The sequence below is a fragment of the Muntiacus reevesi genome, chromosome 4, assembly GCF_963930625.1.
Source record: "Muntiacus reevesi chromosome 4, mMunRee1.1, whole genome shotgun sequence".
Taxonomy (NCBI): Eukaryota; Metazoa; Chordata; class Mammalia; order Artiodactyla; family Cervidae; genus Muntiacus; species Muntiacus reevesi.
Genome location: NC_089252.1, coordinates 33584360 through 33605745, shown reverse-complemented (window position 1 = coordinate 33605745; position 21386 = coordinate 33584360). Strand labels below are relative to the sequence as shown.

At 39.1% G+C, this 21386-nt stretch overlaps 2 protein-coding genes across 3 annotated transcripts in view; one reads left to right on the top strand and one right to left on the bottom strand.

Annotated features, from left to right (window-relative positions):
* Positions 1-8500, top strand: part of THOC1 (THO complex subunit 1) — a 35418-nt gene extending 26918 nt beyond the window's left edge. Inside the window, exons 12-21 of one of the 2 annotated variants that reach the window (XM_065932496.1) lie at positions 1465-1565; positions 2922-2988; positions 3186-3236; positions 3323-3393; positions 3750-3845; positions 4429-4494; positions 5583-5666; positions 6702-6849; positions 7574-7598; positions 8100-8500. In XM_065932496.1, coding sequence (XP_065788568.1) covers positions 1465-1565; positions 2922-2988; positions 3186-3236; positions 3323-3393; positions 3750-3845; positions 4429-4494; positions 5583-5666; positions 6702-6849; positions 7574-7598; positions 8100-8395 — 1005 coding nt within the window. In that variant the 3' untranslated portion in view covers positions 8396-8500. Of the gene's footprint in view, positions 1-1464; positions 1566-2921; positions 2989-3185; positions 3237-3322; positions 3394-3749; positions 3846-4428; positions 4495-5582; positions 5667-6701; positions 6850-7573; positions 7650-8099 lie in introns of both variants that reach the window. The other variant, XM_065932495.1, reaches the window with a different exon arrangement.
* The window catches only part of USP14 (ubiquitin specific peptidase 14), a 36962-nt gene continuing 23967 nt past the window's right edge, over positions 8392-21386 (bottom strand). Inside the window, exons 11-16 of the mRNA XM_065932497.1 lie at positions 19240-19305; positions 19002-19094; positions 17941-18069; positions 12646-12706; positions 12188-12295; positions 8392-11308 (exon numbers count right to left, since the gene is read on the bottom strand). Of these exons, the coding sequence (XP_065788569.1) occupies positions 11157-11308; positions 12188-12295; positions 12646-12706; positions 17941-18069; positions 19002-19094; positions 19240-19305 (609 nt within the window). The 3' untranslated portion in view covers positions 8392-11156. The remainder of the gene's footprint in view (positions 11309-12187; positions 12296-12645; positions 12707-17940; positions 18070-19001; positions 19095-19239; positions 19306-21386) is intronic.

Genomic DNA, 21386 nt, shown 5'->3' with positions numbered 1-21386 from the left:
TGTCTAGACTGAAATGGGGTTAGAGTAGAAACAGGATTGAGACTTAGAGATATATAGAAAGTAAGGGTTCAGGGAACATAAATTCTCAGTAAAGTCCAAATATTAAGTACATGGGCAGCTGAGTGGCAGACCAGGAGGGACAGGAGCTCGTGAGTAAAGATTTCAGAGCTGGGGCGTCTGTGAGTGCCGGCCAGGCCCGCTGGGGCCGCGGTAGTGGGGGACCAGGTAGAAGGGGCGGCGATGGTCCGTGGAGTTGAGGTCAGGGAGCTGAGAGCCCAGGTGGAGATCCAGTCATCCAGGCCTGGAGGAGGGAAGGCGGGGAGCATGCCAGTCAGCTTCCTGCTTAGGGGTGGTTAACATGATAACAGAATCAGAGAAGACATGGGTTTGCCTGAACAAGAGCCGGCCCTGAAGGAGAAGTGTCTGGCTAATGACTGTTGGCCGCCGCCTGACCAGGCCCCCCGGGATGGCTGTTCTCTTGCTCTGTCGGTCCCCTGCCGGCAGTGCCTGCTTCATCTGCTCCCATGACTGACCTGCTCAGCTGCCCCAGGCCCCAGCTAGTGACAGTTCTCATCTTCAGGTCAGAGTGGCTTTGCCGGGAGAGGGTGTAGCCCAGCTGCTGGGTTAGTAGATGGAAGCATCGCCCAGGGAACTTGGGACCTGGAACTGGAGACGGTTCCAAGGGCCGTCAGGTGTCTCACTGGTTACGCCTGTAGAAGACGGCGACCTCCCATTGCTGCTTTACGTCTCCGGGGCAGAACAGCATGGGCAGGTGTGTAGGAGGTCCGTCCTGAGCAGGGTGACCGTGAGGCAGGCCCTGCGGCGGACGGACAGAGAGCCGCAGCTTGCCCTCCCTCAGCCTCTAGGGACTGATCAGAGAGGCCTTCATCGCTGAAGTCATCCTACAGGGCGACCACTAGGTGGCAGTGTTGTTGAAGAGCTGCCTCATAAATGACCTTCAAGTCTTTTCTCCTCGAAACCCTTTGATAACACAGGTGTGATGCTTTTCTCTAAAATACAACAGTCCGTTTTATTCACGGGTGATTCTTCACTTGTGATTCTTCTCGCTTTCTTGTTGAGCACCCACCCTGCTGCAGGCACTTTTAGGGCTACAAAGAGTAGCATCTCTTGGCGCTGTTTATCCACGGGCACCCTCCTTTGGCCACTGGTTCTTTATATCTCCTTTCTTGCCTTTACTTTTTTATATGTCGCCTTTTGTTTGGACCTCAGGACCACAGATAGAACATTGTTAATGACCGACATAAATCTCATGGCATAGCTGGCTAAGAATTCTAAATGAAGCCTTTGCTGCACCTGGGGCTTGTGTGGTAACGGCTCACACACAGTGAGTTCTCTGCGTGTTTTCGAGCTGAAATCTTCCATTTCTGTAGTCACGTCACGTGTCGCTTTAGGCAGAGCCTGAATTTAATGTGCTGTTCTGTGTTGTGTGTGTTTTTTGAGTAGCTGATGGATTTACAGCTGAGTGACAGTAACTTCCGTCGACACATCTTGTTGCAGTATCTCATTTTATTTCAGTATCTCAAGGGGCAGGTCAAATTCAAAAGGTGAGTTAACATGGGTAATAAATGGCTTATAAACGTCAGCAAAGAGAAAGATTGCTTACTGATGTATTTGATGTCTTTTCTTTGTACTGGGCTCATTTTATTTGTAAGGCTCAGATCCCTGAAAACCGGATAACCAAGGGCCTTTGTAAGATACTAGACACTAAGGAATTCGTTTCAGAGAAAAGGCCGTCAGTGTCTTTCCTGGTGAGCGCCAGGCATCCCGGAATTCTCAGTTGTTGCGGGTGGACCTATTCCTCACCTCGCTCAGAACTTGTCCCAACCCCATTTGCTAATTCAGCCAATAATGGTTTTTCTCCAGGTGTGGGACTGTCTAGGACATTACAACTGAAAAGAATTAAGTCTTTGAAGCACGGAGGAGTTCTGGTTTCTCTGGCTTTTCAGAGAAGCTGCTCGGGACCTGCGCTGTCAGGCTCGTACCTCCTGCGTGCAGCCCCATCCCGCTTGCCCCACGCACCCCTGAGGCAGAGCTCCCTGTGCCCGGGTGGAAGTGTGTAGGGCAGTGTTGCGTCAGTCGTGTAAAGAACGTGGCTTTCTTCCTGCTGCTTTTGAATCCTGCTTTCCTCACTCACTAGCCACACTTCAGCTTTCAGACCTGTAATTTTAAGGTAACACATAGGGAGCACTCAAAGGTGTTATTATCCTTGTCTGTTGTGGAGGTGTGGTATGGCATAGTAGAAACGAGGGGCAGACCTGGGTTTGAATTTAAGCTTCAGACCTGAGCTTTGAGCCCCTGTAGTGTGTTTAACATATGCACATTTCCTCGTTTTGAAAATTTAATGAATAATGCATGTGAAGTTCTTAGATCCTAGCATTATCAGTATTCATTGGATGGCTATAAACTACAGAGAACCCAGTACACAGTGAGAGCTGAACTGATGGCAGCTACTAACAGTTTGGGTCTGTCTTCAGCCTTCTCTAGGGTTTGGGGATTTCATTTATTACATTTAGAATGCATTTTAAAGGATAACGGTATGAGTTATTTGACTGCATCTTGGAGAGGAGTATGTTAATATTTTCTCTGAGGCTTTTATGCCATATTGAACTTATTCTAGAGAACAGTCATTGCTCTGTTCATAGTTAATCAGATTGATTCAGTGAATGTTTTATTCCCCATTATATACTTTAATGGCTTCAATTTCAACCATCTTTCTAAAGAATGAAATACAAGACTTTTCTCTTACAATTTCATTGTGATTGTTCTCGTTTTGGTAATTTTTGACACTGTTTACAGTTCACTTCTCTGTTACATGCTTTATGTTTCAGACAGTAGATAAATCTTAAAGTTGAATAAACATTCTTGTAACTCAAGCATGCTTTTATTGCTTTGTTTCCTAGTTCAAACTATGTTTTAACTGATGAGCAATCACTCTGGATTGAAGATACTACAAAATCAGTTTATCAAGTAAGTTCATCACGCAACAAACCCATGATTGAACAAAATGAAAATTTAGAATTTTCTTTGTTTCAGCCCCAAATAGGAAAATAAGGATAAAGTTAAGCTCAGGTACAAGACCACAAACACTTCTTGGTTCTCTGCCTACAACCACTCCTATGATGCAGAAAGTTGTTGAAAGCTTAGTATATTCTTTCTAATCACAGCTACTATCTGAAAACCCCCCTGATGGAGAAAGATTTTCAAAGATGGTAGAGGTATGTGTTTTATATTTACATAGTCTTTTTGGCACCCAGTAAACTTTCAAAGGCTTCATTATGGAAATGTACTTTATTTTCCACAGCATATATTAAACACTGAAGAAAACTGGAACTCATGGAAAAATGAAGGCTGCCCAAGTTTTGTGAAAGAAAGGTAAATGTATACTCATCTCAAGCAGTATGAGAAAGGCATTTCAGAATATAACTTGACACGATTATTTTACATGACATACAGCTATGTGTAAATGTATTCATGTAACAGTATAAACTGTACTCTATAAAAATAAAGCTGCTTTGATTTACTTCTGTTACTAATTATTGAGGGGAAAATGCTTGCTGTGTACCCACATCTTGTAGTTTGTCCCCTGGTGTGGCATTTTTGTCTTCTGAGGAGTGTAATAATATGAAGCATCCATGTACTTTAGGAAGAAAACAGTAACTAAATTTTCTTGCACGTTTAACGCTGTTCCATCTCTGCCATCCATCTGAAATCCCAGTGTGTTTTCACAGAACATCAGACGCCAAGCCCACAAGAGCAGTGCGGAAAAGAGCAGCGCCGGAAGACTTCCTGGGGAAAGGGCCCAGCAAGAAAATTCTGATGGGAAAGTAGGTAAACCTGTCTCCATAGCGGGGGATGTTGTCATAGAAGCTTTTATATTGTGAAAATATTAATGTAACAACTCTCCAGGTTTTGTGTTGGAATTTCCAAGTTTCTTGTGTTTGGTATGTACATAGATGACTAAAGCAAACTACACCTGATTAGTCTGTGCGGTTCATACAAGACAGAACCTCTGTTTTGTCTATGGCTTCCAAGATCCACGGCTGTACGTTCTGCCATATTTTCCATGTCAGACAATCCACTTGTTAGATTGATGCGGCCTGTTTCTGGTTGTTGCAGGGTATTATAATCCTTTCATTTCTTCTACCTTCCGGTTAACTATTCTTTGCTTTATATTGCATTTGATTACTTTAGAAAGAGGTTAATGGCTATTATTACTTAATAAAATATATGCTCAAATAGAAAATTTGCTAAATACCAAAATGTAATGAACAAAACTCATCACCATCCCAAGATTCACTATTTACTCCAACTATTTTTATAGCTTTAATGTATAAGAGAATGGTGTCTATAAACAACATATTTAAAAAAATAAAATAAACAACGTATTTATTTTTGTGTGTTTTGTAGTGATGAGTTAACAAGGCTTTGGAATCTCTGTCCTGACAACATGGAAGCCTGTAAATCAGAGACAAGGCAAGTTTAAAATGTTTCATATGAAGTGTTGCTTTTCTCAAATGTTAACTAGCATAGAATTTTTTTGTCAGCTATAAGCAGAGCTCAAAAGAAATTTTAAAATTTATTGTCATTGACTTCAGCTCAGCAGAATATAGCTTTCCATAAAACACCTAGAGGTGCTAATAAAATAATTGTAGAAATCACAAGAAAGAAGGATTCAGCAAAGAAGGGAGAATGAAAAACCAGAGTAAGAACTGCAGCTTGGTTACTTGTAGCTGGTGATAAATCTAAAGATAAGCTCACCATCCAAACCTAAAACAATTTACCGTGACTAAGAATCAACAGGTAGAATAAGCAACTAAAAGGAAGATGACAGTCTCAAAAAGGATCAGGCAGATTTGAAAAAACAAGTCTCCTAGCAACAAGAAATTATAGCCATTTTGTACAACACAGAATATGCTAATGTTTGGTAATAACTGTAAATGGAAAATAACCTTTAAAAATTGTATAAAGATTTGATGTCTTTTTTAAAAAAGAAACAGTCACTTGTCATTTCAATATGGCGAAATTTAATCTCTTTGGAGAGACCCATCTTTTAGTCATAGTCATCTGATCAAATTCTTGGGTCATACTTGAGTGTATCAAATTTTATTTCTAAGTACAAATTCAAGAAAGATGCAGTTAAAAACCAATCATGCTACCATGGTAACAATCTAAACTAAGCTCAGTGTTAAACCATATTGTCTGGTTATCATTTCAGTTTGGTTCTGGTTTTAAAAAAAATTATCCATGGATGTGGATGTGAAAACCTCCTGCTTGCTGGTCAAATTTTAATGCTCTTAAACGCCTGGCTGCCCTCTGTCACACATGACGGTGTGTGTGCGCCCTTCCAGACTAGACTGTATATAATGGGGGGGGGGGGGTACCACACTGCCCTCCATCCACTGTCCCCTTTGAGAAATTTAGCTTTGCATCACCTCCTTAAATATCTGAGTTCCTAAGTAATCTAACTGTAAATCAGTGAGGTTAATACTAGAATCTTTATTGCCTCCATTTTATGAGTATTAAGCACACACACGATCTTCACTAGTTATTTTAACACCCAGGGAATACATGCCAACTTTGGAGGAATTCTTCGAAGAAGCCATTGAACAGGCCGACCCTGAAAACATGGTTGAAAGTGAATACAAGTAAGTATTGTTTCTCATGAGCTGATTCCCTCTATCTTAAGCACTGCAATATATACCAGAACACTAAGGGAGACCATTGATAAGAGTAGTACTTTTCTCTTAGGTGAGGTTATCTGCCAGCTTCCTGTTACTCCATGTCCTGATTTCAACGACCATTCACATTTTGACAAGCAACTTAGAATGATGCTTTGTGTCACAAGTGGAAAGATCCCCTTAGAACCCATCTGTCACCTCTTTTCTCTGTTCCCCTTAAGTTCACGGTATGTCCAACGGCCACTGATAATGAGCTACTCTTAAGACCTCATGGGAGCCTCCAGATCACTTGCAGAAAGTTTTAAACGGAACAGATCTGTTCTCTGGGTTCACTGTGGCCCACCTGTTTCTGGAACAGGGTCTCTAGTCTCGGAGGTTTTTCTTGCCGTACTGTGCATCACCTGTTCCTGCCACAGGGGAACATCTGGCAGATCCTGTTCTTGGCGTCAGTGTTTATGGTCTAGGCTACTGCTGTGTCCTTTTCAGTTTTGGAGTCATTTTTTATTCACCAAGGTTGATATTGAGCAAATGAAAGTTTGGATGCTATATGTAAATTTTTTTTAAAGCAGATACTAAGTTACATGATGACATCTGTTGGGTTTATAAAATATTCTGAAACTCACACCTGCAGGTGGCACTGCCAGTGTGGATAGAAACGCAGTGAGCCTGAGTCTCTCTAAGGGTGAGGCAGAGGACTTCTGTCCTGCACACACAGCACCTGGCCAGTCCTGGATGCGTACTAATTGACCTTTAAGTGTCTGTAAACTTTTAAAGTGTTTGCTGCATATGAACCTGCCCCTTCGGACTCTGCCGGTTTCTATTTGTAAGTGAACTGCATGCTGAAAGGTTCTTTAGGGCTACGGTCAGAGTGAGAAGAATGGTGCCTTCAGCTACTGATCTGAGTGTAGAGTTTCATCTGGTGAACTAAGTACATTAACTAGAAGGGAATATAACAATTATAAGTAACTATATAAATCACAAGATTGATATCTCTTTTTATAGGGCCGTGAACAACTCAAATTATGGTTGGAGAGCCCTAAGACTGTTAGCACGCAGAAGCCCTCACTTCTTCCAGCCAACCAACCAGCAGTTTAAAAGTTTGCCAGAATATCTCGAAAACATGGTAATAAAGCTAGCCAAGGAATTACCAGTAAGTAGGAGTGATGAGTGTTTTATCCTTCAGTTGGCATTCTCTTCTTTTGTAAAACTGCTGTTGCTCTTTGAGCTAAAAGCTGAATTTCACTTTAATCATGTGGAAAAAGTATGATCCACAAACCCTGTTGTTTTAGAATGAGGAAATAATGCCTCTGAGTATACATTTATAGGAAGAATCAATACATAAATTGATGAAGTAACTTTACATGTTGTATAAAGTTATTATACTTTGATTAGTCTTCCTGTTTGCCAGTGCACTGTTTTATCACAGGCAGGGCCCATGGGGTCGGGGTAGGCAACTTGGCCTGTCTTCCTACTCTGTTCTCTTTTCTAATACAATATGGTAATAACTATACTGTATGCATACAACCAACCAGAGTTACTCAAAGCATGTTGTTAAGCACATGGTTGGTCCCCTGGTCTGCCCTAGATTGTTGTTACCATGTATGTGCTGGGTATGTGCAAGTCATCTCACCAGGCTTCCTACCGACTCCCTTCTTGCCAGGCTGGGGTGAAGGGAGTCCTTCCAACCTCTGGTTGTCCCCCGTTCTTCCTAACACTGTCCCACTATGATCCTTACCTGACGTTCACATTTAATATTCTTGGGGGGAAAGTTCTGGGCCCCATAACTGGAATCTCTTATCTAAGATCAAAACTATCCCCACTTTTCTGATTGTAGAAGTTGGAACTCTTAAGACATTCCTTTTTACTCATTGTAGCCTCCTTCTGAAGAAATAAAAACAGGTGAGGATGAAGATGAGGAAGATAATGATGCTTTACTGAAGGAAAATGAAAGTAAGAATTGAATTTTCTTGGCTATTTTACAAAATTGGAAAAGATTGGGGTTCTTTGTTGAGAGGTACGTTATTTGATCTACTTCTCAACTTCTACTGTTTATCTCAGCTCTGTTTCTTATAGTGAGGAGTCTAAAGCATTGCTTGGTAACTTTCCCAGTAGTGCATTTTATACAATAATATTGGGAAGTGTTGGGAAGGAGAGCACTTACATTTGAATGCACCTCATACCTCTTAATTCTCGGGGTTTAGATTGGGGGCCGCTGGTTTCAGGGAAAGCCTTCATGATTGTAACACAGGCAACAGCTTACCAGGGGAAATATTAAAAGGGACTGTTTTACTTTTAAAATAAAACTGACTGACGTTTCAGTGGCCCCGTGTTCCATTATGGACTTTGACTCACACATGTCCTCGTACTTTGTTCATAATTTACCTTCCCTGTGTCTTCTAGGTCCTGATGTTCGGCGAGACAAACCTGTAACAGGGGACCAAATAGAGGTATTTGCCAACAAACTGGGTGAACAGTGGAAGGTCCTGGCTCCTTACTTGGAAATGAAGGACTCGGAAATTAGACAGATTGAGTGCGACAGCGAAGACATGAAGATGAGAGCCAGGCAGCTGCTTGTGGCCTGGCAAGACCAGGAGGGGGCGCACGCCACGCCCGAGAACCTGATCAACGCGCTCAACAAGTCTGGGCTAAGTGACCTTGCAGAAAGTCTAACTAATGACAATGAGACAAACAGTTAGCTTCGTTCTTTTATTATTATTATTAAAACTGTGATAAGGTTTTGTTACCAAGCAGCATTTGATAAGAGGTCCACTGGTTTTGGTAAACAATAAACATTTTTATAACAGTTGTACAGTTGGCTGGTGCTCCACGAACAACAGAATATATGTTGGCTCTTGACTGACCTCAGGGTTTAGGGGGAGAAGTTGGGGAAATGGGCAGAATAAAGTGACCTCAAGGTCACAGAGTATTTTTGTTAATTATATATGTGTAAGTCAGTTAGCAATGTTCAGGGACATGGTGTTTCCTGCATGCCCTGAAGTTACAGAATTTAACTTGCCGAGAATCCCGCAGTAATACTTTCTGAACCTGCATGACTGCTGTAGTCCCATATATGCTTTAAAGCAGAGGATCAGCAAACAGTGGTCCATCTGCTCCCTCTTTCTGTAAGTGTTTACGGCACAGCCACACCGATCCCTGCTCAAGTCCTGCCTACCTCTGGGCTCCGTTCATGCTACAAAGGTACACGGTTGCAACGAAGACTTATGGCCTACAAAGCTTAAACGTATGAAAATATCTGGCCCAGTACAGAAAGAGGTGCCAACCCCCAACCTTGGGAGAAATGGGGTGAAGTATAAAACCTAATTCTCTTAGCCTTACAGAACTTTTGTCTCAGGTCACTTAAAACAGGGCTGACAGCACTGCAGTGACAGCTGGACCGGACCGTCTGCCCCCCCCCCCCGTTCCCACATCAGCTCACCCTTCAGGGCCCGAAGGTTAGGTCGTCACTGTCTTCAATGCTGAGGGAGGTCTGAGCGCCTGCTGCCAGTCCAGCAGTGCTCCAGCACAGCTCTGGTATCAAAAGGGCCTCAGGGCAGGGGGCACAGTCTGTAAGGCACGCTCAGGAATCCCGTTTTATTTTCCTTACTCTCCTTTTCAAAGATGATCTTATACGCAAGGCTGAATTCTAAAATAGTCTTTTAACAGTTTAAAAGACACTAGTAGAAGTCCAATTTCTTACACTTCAAGAAATCTTTGGAATAATGCTTTTTTGGATCAAATAAAGTCAAATGAAGTCAAGTTTTTTGTAATGACAGTTAAGAGATTACAATTTAAAATGCTAATCCCACAAAGGCTCCTATAGTTTCTTCTAATCCAACCTGACCTAGTAGCTACAGCATCCTCCAAATCATAAAATCTGAATCCTAATTGCTAAATTTTTGTCCTCAGAGTTGTTCAGAACAAAATAAGACTGAATAAAAAAGTTCACAATTCACAAGCATCATACCAATGTATAAAAGAATCTCGTCCTCCCTTTCCTCTTCTGCACGCTCTCCAAGGCAAGAGGACTGACTGCCAGTATTAAAGCTTAGCTTAAGAAGCTATTTACAGGTAAGTTTCCCTGAAACGCTTATTTTATCCTCTAAGTATTCTTAGATTACATTGTTCAAACTTGAGAGGAAAATGGCCATTTTTTTTTGGTCACTGCTGTGCTCTGTAGAACCTTTTAAAACAGCACAAGCAAGGATAAAGATTTCATGATAATCCCTACAACTTTATTATAAATATCTAACTCAAAGAAAATAAGACAGCTGATATCCTATCCTTTCACTCACAATAAAACAAAAATGAATTGATGAGACTGTATTAAAATCTACTATATATTGCAGTATCTCACACTCTTGATATTTCTACTAAAAATCACTGGTATTAAATTTTGAGATAGACATGAAGAAGTTGGGAGTTGACAGAGTAGAAACAAACACCCAACTGAGCCAAGGAACAGATGTGATAAACATGGTTGCATTCATTATCCAAAGAACCTCGTCACTTTTACAACTCTGTGTTTCTCTTTAAACAGCACTAGGCTAGCAGGTGAAGAAGGTAGTATTTTCAAATAGATGCTTAAGAGCATAATTAACCATCTGCAGAAACTAATAGTATTAAATATATCTGAACTTCAGCCAAGCTCCAACAGATGAAAGACTTGAGGTCAAAAGCTATTAGTCCCTCTTTTTTTTTTTTTTTATTTAATATCCTTATTTTCTAAAAATAAGCAACTGGAGCTTGTCAACATTTTAAGGTTCATTACTACAAAACCATAGCAAAGTTCAATGTACAAACCATAGTACATCAGAGACACAGTAACAAATGTATAATCAAATGTACTATTATTTGATCACAATTTATTTTAAAGTCATGAAAAGCCAGCAACAGTCAGGCTGGACAAATACTTGATTGTACCCATGTTTCCATGGGGGTGGGGGACGCAGCACTGAGTTACACAATGAGATCACACTTCCTTTCCACCTTCCTGGCAACATCTGTGTTAGATAAGGCAGAGGATGGGCAGCTACTGACTCACTGGTTTGAACCATGCAAGAACAACAAACAATAGAGTAATAGGTGTGCAATAAACATCTGATTGCTGAATCTTGGGCTGAAAAAGACAGGGAGAAAAATCATCACAGAAGGTAATAATGGTTGAAAGGCATTTCAACTCATAATTTTTAAAAATCAATCCAAGCAATAAGCTTTTTAAAAAGTTCTTCCTGCCACCTTAACACAGGGCAGCACAGTCCAAAGGCAATTTTTCTTTTCTGTTCTCTTCTGTAATTTCTTAGGTCGGTAACACAGAGTGGTCTGCTTCTGCCCTCTCTTGTTCCACATGAGGGGAAACACATAAAACCACCTAAACATCTTCCTCCAAAGCTCTGGGTTATAGAAATGATCAACAATAACATTTATTTCACACCTAAGCATAAATAGCTAAAATGAAGATTACTGTTCACTCTCCTCTTCCATGATTTCCACCCTGCGAGGCCCATAGAGGAGGACATAAGCTATGTGCCAGTCGCCACCGCCAGAGAGTCGCAGGATGTCCTCTGGCGTCACGATGCTGACCTTATCGTCATCGAACTTGATCCACTCATCTAAAGTGCGAGACAGAAACACAAAATTTATCTCATTGACGATTTTTTCAGAGTTCCATTGCAAAAAAGGTACTGGGTAGTTCTAGGCACAGTAGTATTCCATCTGCCATACCAACAGTTCTCAAGTGTGGTCCAGAGACTACTCACATTCAAGATCTTTTCGGGGTTTCCATGAAGGTTACAATTATTTTCATAACACTTCTAAAGCATCTGCCTCCCCACCCCCACCATTCTCTGAAGACTGCTTTGGAATTCTCCAGAGGTGACACAGTGTAAAGCAGTAGAAGACAGAATGCAGAAGCAGGAGAATCCAGCTGTCTCCTATTCAGCCTAACAAACTTAGAAAAAATGTAAATCGACATCGTTAAATATTTTTCTGTTTTGGAAAAGACTTATTTTTAAAATGTTATTTGGACTTCCCTGGTGGTCCAGTGGTTAAGAATCTGCCTGCCAATGCAGGGGACAGGGGTTTGATCCCTAGTTAGGGAAGATCCCACGTGCTGTGGGACAACAATGCCCACGCGCTCTACAGCCTGTTTGAAGCCACCATAATGAGAGGCCCGCCTGAACAGCAACAAAGACCCAGCGCAGTGAAAAAAAATGTATTTTTTAAACAACTAATCTGTAAAAAATTATTTATGTTAATATGTAATAGCTTCATTACTGTCAGTCTAAAATGAATTTCTGTCTTCTATTTTAGTAAATATTAAAGAGATACAATTCTCAAACAAAAGTTCTTCGGCATCCTCAATAATTTAAGAATGTAAAAGAGGTTCTGAGATCAAAAAGTTTTCAGAATAAATGTGCTAAAAAATTTAAATTTGTCAGAACAGTATGCAACAATTGGAAAAAAAAAAAAAACAAAACACCAATCTTTACCTTGTTTCCTTTTCACCCATGATACATAATGGCCTGAAGAGCTAGACCTTCCCTGATGTGTTAGCACTGCTTGTAAATCATAGTATCCGCAATTATTGGAGCCAATATCTAAAGAAAGACATAAATCCAGTAACATTAGATATAAACATACGTGCTTTCTCAAGTAACGAAGAACAACTTAAGTTTATCCTACAGAATACTACCCTATTATTAAAATCCAGTTAAGATTATGGTCCACTTAAAGCTTCATGAAAGATAAGTATGCTATCATTTATAGAACATATATTCACTGAAAAGTGATTTTTTTACTATCTCATACTAAGGTAAATTAATACTTTAAGAAACAACTTTTTTTAAGCTTGGTATCTGAAAGAAACAGATTATGTGGAAAGATAATATAATTATTTTTAAAAAGCCTACACACAGTAAAACTCAGTTGAAATGAAGATTTCACTTACCATCAGCAAAAGAAAAGGGTTCATACTTAACTTCTTTTTGAGGACTACTGTTTTTGTCACCCTGAGGGGAAAAAATTTTTTTTTAATTTCATGGTACTGGAAATAAAATTTATATTCTTATGAGTATATATCTCCACAAATATTATAATACAAACCACCAAGGCAAAACAAAGGAAAAATATGATCTCCCTTGCACATTGCTTAAAATGACAGAACTACAGTTAACAATATTTTGGCCACCTGATCTGAAGAGCCAACCCATTAGAAAAGACACTGATGCTGGGAAAGACTAAAGGCAGAAGGAGAAGGAGACAACAGAGGACGAGGTATTTGCACTGCATCACAGACTCAATGGACGGGTTTGAGCAAGCTCTGGGAGATGGTGAAGGACAGGGAAGCCTGGCACGCTGCAGTCCATGGGGTTGCAGAGAGTTGGACACGACAGCAACAACAATTATTAACATAAAACTGAGAGTTCCAAAGTCCTACTGTTTAATAACATACAATCTCAGATGTATAGCAGCAGATCCTGATTACAGGACCAACTTCAAACCACTAAACGTAGAGCACACCAGTGAATACAGAGTCCAGATAAACACTGTTCTAGGGTAGAAAAAAGAAAGTCAATTCTGCCGCTTTCCCCACACTATCAAACCATGTAGGTGAGGATAAAAAGCTGCCTCACAAAAACAGAATTACAGCAACTTATATTAACTCTACTAAGCCATGGCCACCTGCCACTTCAGTCCAAATGAACTTAAATATTTAATTCAGCAAGTATTTACATAAATTAAAAAGATTCACAACTTTAGACAAGAATCTTTGGTGGGAACTCCCTTGCCTCAACCCAGTCCTGTGTGTAATACAAATTCAAACAATTTATTTAGGCATATGGACACAAAGTTCTTAAAAACTATAATGATAAGACAATGCCAGCAGTTTAAGTGACAGCTAAAATGACAAGAAGCCAAAGCATCTTACAACAAAAAGGCAATTAGGTCAACCACTCCTCTATATAACACCTAGAGCAACTACAAAAAAAGCTACACAAGGAAATACATTAGAAAAACATATGTAAACCAAATTAGAATTCTAAAAAATGTTCACATAACCGACAAGTACAGAAAAAAGAGAAACAAAAAACAGAAAGCAAAATATAGAAGAGATTTAATCACTAATATATCAATAATTATGTTACATATAAATAGCCTAAACATTAACAGAGGACTAAAAATATGACCCAACTATATGCTATCTATAAGAAGCTACCTTTAAATATAATATGGGCAAATTTAAAGTAAAAGAATGGAAAAAGATGTATCATGCAAATAGTAACAAAAACAAAGGAGAAATGGAAAAATTAACATCAAACAAAGCAGACTGGAGAACAAAGAGAATTACCACGAACAGAGAGGGACACTACATAACAAAAGAATCATTCCACCAAGAAGACAGCATCCCGTGTGTACACACCAAGTAACAGAGTTATGGAACCTGAAAAGCCAAAGCTGACAGAACTGAATGGTGAGACACAAACCCACAGCTTTACTTGGAGACTTCACCACCCTCTCTCAACAACTGATGGAACAACTGGACAAAAACAGCAAGGTTACAGGAAAAGCCAACACCACCATCAACCAACTGGATCTAATCAACATCACAAAATACTTGCCTCAACAACAGTAAAATACATGTTCTTTTCAAGCGCCCAGGGAATAGGTACCAAGACAGATCACATCCCGAGCCACAAAGCAAAGCCCAACGAATTTAAAGGAACTTAAAGCACCCACATGTGTTTTCTCACAATGGACTCAAACCACAGTCAGGAACAAAAAGGTGACAGGAAATTTTCCAAACACATGTAAACTAAACAAGACACTTCTAAATGACCCAAGGTCAAAGGGAAGTCTCAAGGGAAATTTATTAAAAATACAAGAAACATAATGAAAACAGAAACGCAACACAACAATTTGCAGAACACAATCTGAAAGAAAGCACTGCCGGGAGGGAAATTTACACCACTAATATTTGAAAACAGGAAGTCTGAAATAAAAAACCCAAGTTCCCACAACTTAAGGACCTAGAAAAAGAGGAGGAAAATAAAGCCAAAACAAGCAGAAGAAATGAAATAAAAGTGGAAATCAATCAAATTAGATGCAGAAAAACAGAAGGAAAAAAAAATGAAACATGCTAGTTCTTTAAGAACAAAAAAAGTGACAATCCTCTAGCACCACTGACAAGAAAAAAAAGACACAAACTACCAACATCAGGAATGTAAGAGGATACCACTACACACTGTGCAAACACCTGAATAACAGGAAAAAAAATGTAAACTTGATAAGCTAGATGAAATGGAACAATTCCACAAACCAAATATATGATATCAATTATTCCTATAGCCCGTAACTAAAGTTTTAAAATTAAATTTTTTAAATTAAAAAAAACTCCTGAAAAAGAACTCGCCAGGCTAAGATTATCAGACCAAGACAATTCTACCAAATGTTTAAGAGACATCAATTCTATACACACTCTCTCAAAAAAATAAGAGGGAGAAAAAAAAAGCTAATAAACTGTTTCAACAAAGTAGAGGATAAAGATCAATATATAAAAAAATCAATTGTAATGAATGCAAAAATGAAATTAGAAAAAGTATGCCATTTAAAAGACATCAAAAATAATAAAATAGCTACAAATAAATTTAAAGTACAAGAAATGTACACTGAAAATTTAATTAGACTGTTGAAAAACTTAAATGACTTACATAAATCAAAAGACAGTAAATTCATGGATTCTAAAGCTTAATACTATTAAAATGGAAATACTCCCCAAATCAATCTACAGATTCAATGCAATCTCCATCAAAATTCCAGTTGTTTTTGAAGAAATGGACAAGCTCATCCTAAAATAAATATGGAAATAAAAGGGACTCAGAAAAGTCAAAACAATCTTGAAGAACAAAGTTGGAAGTTTTGTACTTTGCTATAATCCTTACTACAAAACCACAGTAATCAAGACTGTAGTCCTGGGCTTCCCTGGTGGCTCAGTGGTAAAGAACTCGCCTGGCAGTGCAGGGCACCTGGGCTCAATCTCTGGTCCGGGAAGCTCCCACATGACGCTAAGCAGCTGGGTCCATTCAATGTAACTACTGAGCCCACGTGCTCTGCCACAAAAGACGCCACTGCAATGGGAAGCCTGTGCACCACAACCGGAGAGGAGCTCCCACCCGACACAACTAAAGAAAGTCCAGGGAGCAACAAACACTCAGGAGAGTCAAAAATAAATAAAATCATTAAAAAAAAAAAAAAAAAAAGACTGCAGTATTGGCCTAAGGACAGACATACCAACAGAAAAACACCGAGGGTCCAGAAATACACTCACATCTAGAGTCAACTGATTCACAAGGGTGCAAAGACCATTCAATGGGAAGAGAATAGTCTTTTCAACAAGAAGTGCTGGGACAACTGAATATTCACATGCAATAGGATTTGGACCTGTACCTCATCTCACATACAAAAATTAACCCCGAATGAATCAAAAAAGCCTAACCCGAGGAACTATAAAAACCTTAGAAGAAAACATATGCATAAACTTTCATAGCCTGTGACTAGGTAATGGTTTCTTAGATATAACACTAAAAGCAAGAGTAACTGAAGAAAAAAACAGATTAAATTGTAACAAAATTTTAAAAATTTTCCTCTTCAAAAGACCCTGTTAATAGGATGAAAAGACGAGGCTACAGGCTGGGAAAAAAAATGTTTAGAAACCATGTATCTGACACAGGATTAGTATTAGAATATAAAAACTCCCAAAATTCAAGAGTAAAAGACCAAATGGCAAATGGGTAGAAAAACAAGGGGCTTTCCTGGTGGCTCAGATTGTAAAGAATCTGCCTGCAATTCAGGAGACACTGGGTTCAATCCCTGGGTCAGGAAGATCCCCTGGAGAAGGGACTGGCAACCCACTCCAGTATTCTTGCCTGGAGAATTCCATGGACAGAGGGGCTGTAGCCTGGTGGGCTACAGTTCATGGGGTCACAAAGAGCACAACTGAGCAACACACACACACACACACACACACACACACACACACACACTGAAGAGATATTTCATCAAAGAGGGCACATAGACACACACACACACACACACTGAAGAGATATTTCATCAAAGAGGGCACATAGACACACACACACACACACACACTGAAGAGATATTTCATCAAAGAGGGCACATAGACATAGACACACACACACACACACACACACACACACACACACACTATGAAGAGAGATTTCATCAAAGAGGGCACATAGACGGCAAAGAAACACACGAAGACGTGCCCAACATCATTAGCCTTTAGGCCATATCAAGTATCACTGCAAACCTACCCAAATGGCTAAAATAAGAGTAACACTACCAAATTCTGGCAAGACACTGCTGATAAGAACGAAGGGGGTAGCGGAAGAGTGGGCTTGGCTACAAAGGGGCAGCAAGAAGGGTCTTTGTCATGAGAAAAATGTCCTGCATCTAGACCATATCAATGTCAATATCCTGGTTGTGACATTATATTATAGTCTTGCAAGCTGTTACCACTAGGAGAAACGAGGAACTCTATTATTTCTTACAACTGCATTGATTCTACAATTATCTCGTTTAATTTTAAAAATTGCTTTTAATACACACACAAAACCTGCAGAGGAATCTAATTTTAAAGTTTGGTATGTAATATCACACTGGAAATATTCCTAGTTACCAGAAAATATCTTTTTCCTTTTCAAGAAAACATGTAATTCAACTGTGCCTTCTCTGAATTTAAAATATACAACTTATTAAATATAAAGTTGCTAAGGTTATAATTTTAAGAGTTACAGGCACTTATTAAAAGATATAACTTTAGTTGTCACAGTGGGCATGAAGCAATATTCTGTAACACCAATCCATTTTAAGAAATGGAGATAACGTCATGTCTTACAAGAAAAATAATACACTAAATTTTATAAGGCAAGATGTTATGTGAAGTGCTTTGAGGAAATAAATTTTAAAAGAATATAAGCTGCAGATTTTAGGGGAGAAGGAAATATGTTCATTCTGTCATAAAAGACCCATTCAGCATAGCTAGAGTCCTTTTCCTTATGCTAAAATATATCTAAAATTTTAAGGGCTTCACCAATACATGTAGGATTTGTATATATGCCAAATATAGAGTCACCCATTATTACTATAAACAATATAAAGTGAATACTGAACACAGAGTGAAGATAAACATGTTAAGGTTAGAAAATGAACAATAAGAACCTACTGTCTTTGGCTGCTGATTTACTTTTTTATCCTCTAGATCCTTGAATTTTGATCGAAAAGAAACCATTTTCTCTTGAAGCTCTGGTGTACATAGTTCATACACATCCAACATAAGAGGAAATTTCACATCCTATTTACAAGCCAAAAATAAAAAGTGCAAACAGAATTAAAAAGATAGTTACTTAAAATATTTATCACACTTTTACATTACTATTTTCATATTCAAATAAAGCTGAAAATAAGACCTGTAAAATTCATGTGGAGACCCATGCAGTTGAAAATATAGTGCTTATTTTCAATCTGGCCCTAATTTTAAGACAAAAATTCTTTTCAACTTTTCCGTAAACATTTAACCCATCAAACAGAGTACAGAGGAGCTACCAAAAATTTAAACAAGTGAAGCATTTCAGAAATACTAAACAAGCAGATTACTTCAACTACATTTAACCTGCATGTACAACCCTAAGTATATTTGAAAATGTATTAATGAAATTCAGCTCAAGACGTTAGAATTATATACCCCTTCCCAAAGGATCAGAGACTCTATGGATACACTGCAGAGTTACAGTTCAATGAAATGGACAAGTCCTAAGGCTGCCTCTGACATCAAATGATTATTCTCTGGTCACCAGTAATTTAACACTTTCCTTTCACCTGGAAGAAAGGAATCGCATAGAATACAGTGTGTTATATTGCCGCTTAGCCCACTCCCATCCCCAAACCTACTGGACCGGTATCTCTGCAACTGAGAATCTGGTCTAGTGGTACTACTGGGGAAAGGAGGGCATCCATCAGAATTACCTGGGACTCTTGAAAAATATAAGACCTGAGGCCCAACTTAATCAGATGCTTGGATAGGGCTGAAGGGCAGGCATGCGTATGTTAAAAGAAAAGGGAAAACAGACAATTCCAATATATATTCTTGATTAATAACCACTTGTCTAATGTTAATAATTCTCTATTGATAGTATTTTGAAGTGAGTTCTAAAAGAATAAAGAAATCTATTGTAAATAAGGAACTCTTCAAAAAATTATAATTATTATAGGAAATTCATTACTAACCTTAAGAACTTTAGCATTCACAGATTCCTTCTCTTTGTAAAAAAATCGAACCATCTGAATAGTTAAGTAAGCAGGTAACCGGCTGATCTTGGACTTAGGAGAGAAAATGGAAAGAAATTCTGTAACATGCAAACGCCACCAAGTTTCTAATTACTCGGTTTGGTAAAAAAACAAAGTCTGGGTAACATTAATTAACCGGCAACCTTTCAATTCAATGCAACTGGATTCTAAAACTTACCGATTTGATGTACAAAGCATTTCTTTGCAATGTTGGAGACTGTTTGGTGATTTCTTCCTGAAGTCGCTAAAAAAGAGCAGACCAAACATTTAAAAAATGTCTTCTGTAATATAGAATTATATCTTTCATTCTTTTAAAAATTAGGACTATTTAATAGATAACATACAGTATGTCAACAGATTTACACCTCTGAGAAATATTCTGAATAATTACAAAGTGAGGTTTTTAGATATGGTTTAGTTCTTAAAAGGCATCAAAATAATTTGTCTTTACTTGCATGAACTCTTCAGAATGTAAATCATTTGATCTTTTAATTTATGACCCAAATGCTCAGATTCTGAGAGTATACTGTGTTTTATACAACATAAGAAAACCTTTCATGGTATTCCTCTACTTACGGATCATCAAAATATTTGTATTAGAGCAAAAAGGAAGAGAATGTAAATAACTCTTGTTCTTTATGTTTATGTAGCTAAGCCTTCCAGAACCAATCAATTACTTTTAAATTTGAGAAAAGTCACAACACAGAAAGCCTGCCAATCTAACAGATGTGGGAAAGCCTTCAGCCGCTGCATCCTCTAGCCAGCGTCTGCCCCTCCGTCGTTGCTGCCTGTGTGACCCTCAGCACACAATTCTGGCACCACCTGTAATGGCAGCGACAGCACTGCGTCACACTGCTGGTGTCAGAATTACATGAGTTAATACAAGAAGAACACTTGGAGAACTACTTGGTACATAGTCTATGTTTAGTAAGCATGCTGGGGGCTTCCCAGGTGGCGGCAGTGGCAAAGAATCCACCTGCCAATGCAGAGACGCCAGAGACTCACGTTTGATCCCTGGGTCGGGAAGAGCCCCTGGAGCAGGAGCTGGCAGCCCACTGCCATAAGCCTGCCTGGAAAATCCCATGGACAGAGAAGCCTTGCAGGCTACAGTCCATGGGGTCACAAAGAGTCAGACACCACTGAGTGACTAAGCAGCAAGAGCAGCAATCAGCATCTTACACTTGCATAAAAGTTGCTCCAGGTTTGATTTTTAAAAATTACTAACCACATTACAAAAGGAATCACTACGGAGTGGGTTTTTAACATTTAACCAAGTTTACTCAGCAATGAAGAGGTAAAGAAATGTGGAGCAAAATTACTCAAGGATAAAACCGATGATGACAAAGCATCTAAAAATACCAAGACAATTAATGTTAACATCTCATGAAAACATGAAAGCATATCTGGTACTTTTTAAAATTTTTAACATGTGCTCAGTTATGTCCAACTCTTTGCATCCACATGTACTAGAACTTACTGACCAGGTTAACTATATACTACTATCATCAATTCATCATCATCAAGATGTTCCAGGTATACTAAGCTTTCGTTGAATTTTATAAAATTATTAAGAAAATATCCTGGAAAGTCCTCGTCGAAACATTCTATCCCACACACTCCAATTAACATTTTGATGCCATGAAACTTGCCCCAATTCACTGCATATCCTTCAAAAGATGTATATATTTAGGAATACTGAGGAATTCCCTGGTGGTCCAGTGGTTAGGACTCAGCTTTCATTGTCGAGCGGGCATGGGTTCAATTCCTAGTGGGAGAACTAAGATCCCATAAGCCACACGATGCAGCCAAAGTTAAAAAAAAAATTAATAGAGATGTACATATTCCCCCAAACTGTCAAATAAATGACAAGCAAGCAAAATTATTCTACTTTATCAATGTGCCCACTAGAGAGGGTCTTTAGTATGGCAGTGGGGAGACAGAACTAACTGAATCGTGATAGAAGCAAGTTTTAGATCTGTCTTTGCCACAAACCAATAAAAAAGCCTACAAAAAGCACTTAAATTCTAGGGCCTCGACTGCAATCCTAGTGCAATGGCAGAATGTCTACAGGCCCTCATCTGCACGGGCCAATCCCAGTGTCTATCTCGCCAGTATTAATATATCCTCACTGCAATGCCCCCAGAGGCCTCCTTTGAGCCTCTGGTCATATTTTTGTCACCCCATCAATATACAACCTTGTTTTATGAGTCTTTCTGCTGTGTAATGACACCTTAACACACACTGTTGACGCAATAACACTGAACTCAGAGCCAAGGACACTGTAACTCAACCCTGAATGAAGCTGCTCTACCCAACGTTATTTGC